Source organism: Saccopteryx leptura, chromosome 2, assembly GCF_036850995.1.
Source record: "Saccopteryx leptura isolate mSacLep1 chromosome 2, mSacLep1_pri_phased_curated, whole genome shotgun sequence".
Taxonomy (NCBI): domain Eukaryota; kingdom Metazoa; phylum Chordata; class Mammalia; order Chiroptera; family Emballonuridae; genus Saccopteryx; species Saccopteryx leptura.
In genome coordinates, this window is record NC_089504.1 from 242,874,509 (window position 1) to 242,878,419 (window position 3,911).

Sequence of the window (3,911 nt, forward strand, 5' to 3'; positions counted from 1 at the left end):
AGGAAGCCTCCAGGTTAGCAACCATACTATTTATTCTTATTTGGAGGCAAGACAATGTGTGGGACATCCCTGGGTTGGCACTGATACAGCCTGTGGCTATGACAGGACCGGAACAGGCATCTCAAGGCATGGCCCTTCAACCCACATGGAGGGAAGCAGGGAACAACTCAAGATGGTCAGGACAGAGGGGGCACCTGACCACCCTTGCTGTCTGCCTCCACGAGTGCTTCTCCAAAGCCTGGTGGTCTGTCCAGAAGCCCCCAACCTGTGCCAGCCTCTGCAACTGTGCCCCTTGCCGTGACCCCATGGACAAATGATGAAAGGACCAAGAAACTCATTTCCAAGGGGGTCTTGGTTTCTGGGCACTGCCAGCCCGTTGGGGGGTAGCTGGCACCGAAACACTGACTGAATGAGCCCTGAGAGTCACCAGGGGGCTCCGGAAGGTCACCCCCGATGACAAAGGCCTGGGCTCCCGAGGCCCACTTGTGTGGCGGCCACTGGTGGGTGGGCGGCCTGTGCTGGGGACATCCAGGTGAGTGAGGGAATAGGACCGCTCCCGCCTCGGGGGGCGTGGGGAGTCTACCCTATCCAAGGACAACTTCCAGGAATCTGGCCTCACCCTGGGCTCCATCTTCGAAGGACCAGCTGGGTGAATGGCACGCAGCGGGGTCTCCCTGGGGAGGGGTGAGTGGCCCCTAGGGGTAGCCGGGGGCGTCCAGAAGAGAGTGTGGAGTTTCGCAGCATGCCCCTTCGCCATCCCTGGGGCCTCCCAGCTGGCGCCCTCAGGTCGGGAGCCAAATAGCGACTCATCACAGTAAGAAGGAGTGTGGCTGATCAGTCTGGTAAAGGGAAGAAAATTGCAGTGAGCAGATGGAGGGAACAAACCCTGCAACCTTAACTGCCACCCCCACCCCCCACTAGGCTCCTGCAGCAGGAGAGGGTTGCCTGTAGACCCCAGAAGTCCCTATCTCAGCCTGGCATCCACAGTGAGGCTGCAGCCCCCTCATGCACCACTACCCCATCTCTGTTACTTTGCCCCTGCCAAGCATCCAGTCCCCCTACTCCCTGGCATGCGCCCCAGGTGTGGCCACACTAATTGGCTCAGGAATGGCCACATGACTCATTCTACCCGATCATTTACTCGATCAGTAAATCAGACAAATATATGCCTTCCAGGCCTCTCATCTTGAATTAGATTCATCTTGCAATTATTTTTTTAAATTAGTCCCACAAGTATTCATGGCATACCTGTGAGGTCCATGGTTTCTGGCCAGGACTGCAAGTGCTCAAATTCCCAAACTTCAAGTCTTTGAAAAGTCAACCTTCTGACACTTGATTTAACTTCTCACTTTGTATCTGGTTGAAGCACATGTCTGTCTGGTTTACTTAATAACATCTCTACTTCTTATGCACTTTCTCACATGACATCCTCTACTCAACATCCAGCATACAACTCCATCTTTCAGGAGAACGTGGGGTTCACTATAACCTCCCTTGTCATGAACACCATACTTCTGTTAATGCAGCCTGCGTTTACATCAATATTTTCAGGCAGTGCTGCCAATGTCAACCTGACCCTTGACAGACTGTGGTCCATGGACTCTGCTGGGACAACACCCTCAACCTAACATAATAATAATTTGCTTTTATCTCATTAAATTTTATGTTTTTAAATAGGCACCAATCCCTTAAAAAATTTTTTTTTAAATTCATTTTAGAGAGAGAGGAAAAGGAAAAGAGAAAGTGAGATAGGAACATTGATCTGTCCCTGTATGTGCCCTGACCAGGGATTGAACCTCTGTACTTTGGGAGGAAGCTCTAACCAATTGAGTCATCGGCCAGGGCACCAATCCCTTTTTTTGATCAAAATATATCCTTCTTGGCTTAGAATAGATCCTAAATATGATTGACTAGTTGTTATAGACTGAATTATGTCCTCCTAAAATTCACACTGAATTTTAAAGAGGTAACTATGGTTAAAAGAGGTCATGAGGGTGGGGCCCTAATATAATAGGAATAGTGTCCTTTTAAGAAGACACCAGGTGTATACACACTCATAGAGAAAAGGCTATGTGAGGACACAGTGAAAAGGCGGTCTCCTGCAAGCTAAGGAGAGGCTTCAGGAGAAACCAACCCTGCTGGCACCTTGATCTTAGACTTCAAGTTTCTAGAACTGTGAGAAAATAAATCTGTTGTTAAGCCTCCCAGTCTATGATATTTTGTTAAGGCAGCCATAATTGACTAATATAGCGGTCTCTGCGTCTGTCCAAACCACTGATAAACAAACAAGAAAAAACCCTGTGGCCCACCACTAGATACCTCCTTTTGGGTTGATACTAATTTGGAATAATCCAAATAATCTAATTCTAATCTAATTACTTTACAAACATTAGCATCAACTCCTGTTTTTCAAACTTGTTCATGAAAATGCAGCATGAACCATCTTCAAAATGACTTATGGAACCACCACATCTATGTAATTTCATGGATCAACCACACTAATAACCTTATGCAAATTGCTCTGCAATCTTGGGTCAACTCTGACCTCTCTAGGCCTCAGATGTTAGTCAGTCTGTCATATTTCAGGATGCATGTTCCACCATCATAACCATCATCGCTATCATTTATCGAGGGCTTCTTAAGTGCCAGGTTACAGTGCCACGCATGTACACATCCCATCTCACTTAATCCTCTCAACAATCCCACTATTCACAACAGGAGGAGACTGGGGTTCAGAGAGGTCAAGGGGCTAGCCCTAGGTCACGCAGCATATGAACAACAGGTGGCTACACTGAGTGCAGGAGTCCTCATGCTGTTACCTGTATTTGTTCTTCTTCCTTGGAGTGAGGGTTGGGGTGCTGACCCTGGAGGAGGTAGTCTCACAGCTCCCGTTGGCCCCTGTAGCCCATGAAGCATCTGTGCCCGCTCCTTTGGTCCTGCTGGCCTTCTCCACCCAGGGTGGGTCAAAGTCTGGTGGGGTGGGTCGGGTGCCTGCAGGGCTGCCAAACAAAGTCTCATCCACGTAGGATGCCCTGGCCTTGACCGGATGGCTGCCCCGGCAGCGGTGCTGACGGCGGAGGGTCTGCATACCACTGGTGGTCAGCTCCACAGGGGTCTTCACGCTGCCCGCAGTCCCAGGTGACAGCAGGCATGTTCTGCCCACCAGGCCCCACCTCCAGGGCTCCCTGGGAAAGGGAGGTCAGGGTGCCACCCCTGTCATTGGCAGTGCCACCAGAGAAAGACTGGCAGACTAAGTCCCCACCCCAAGGGCAAAAGGGTCAGATTTTCCCTCAAGCAGTTCTCCTCAAAATGGAACTGCTAGTCTTGGGACATTTCAGAAATGTGTTTGACTTTTTTAAAGTTGTGGCTAAGATGGGGAGGGGGAGTTACAGGCAAATATTTAATTAATATGTATTTTTAGCATACAGTGTGTACTCAAGAAATATTTACAGAATGCCAGGGGGACGAAGGAGAGTTGGGGGCTTGTGTCCATTTTGGCACAAACCGCAGAACAAACTATGGTGGGAAGGGGAAGACAACGCAGGTCCCGATATCTTGCGTTATGTTTATGGGGCAGGAAATAACCAGCTTTAATCTCATGCCTACCTCGTGCAAAGAGCTTTAGAAGCATTGTCTCATTTAGTCCTCTCATCAATTCTGTGAAATAGCTTTATATCCATTCTACAGATGACAACACCAAGGCTTCAAAAGGTGACATCACGTGTGTAAGTCACACCTATAAAGCTAAAACAGAGGAAGCGTAATTTTAACCCGATAGGAGTCCGGAGCTGTGCACCATTCTACTATAGAGGGATCACGTCCCCTTCCCAACTGCCCCACATATCCCCCCATCCCTAAGTCAAAATTCAGGATGATAACCGAGGACCTACATTGTTATTTCCTACCTGAGC

The 3,911-nt window shown here is 49.0% G+C and overlaps 1 protein-coding gene across 1 annotated transcript; it reads right to left on the reverse strand.

Annotated features, from left to right (window-relative positions):
* Window positions 1-14: 14 nt before the first annotated feature.
* RITA1 (RBPJ interacting and tubulin associated 1) lies at window positions 15-3,184 on the reverse strand. Its single transcript, XM_066370856.1, is given in 3 exon segments — window positions 15-839; window positions 2,820-3,112; window positions 3,114-3,184. Coding segments are annotated over 3 exon segments (837 nt in total). The 5' UTR covers window positions 3,153-3,184; the 3' UTR covers window positions 15-334.
* Between the last annotated feature and the right edge of the window lie 727 nt (window positions 3,185-3,911).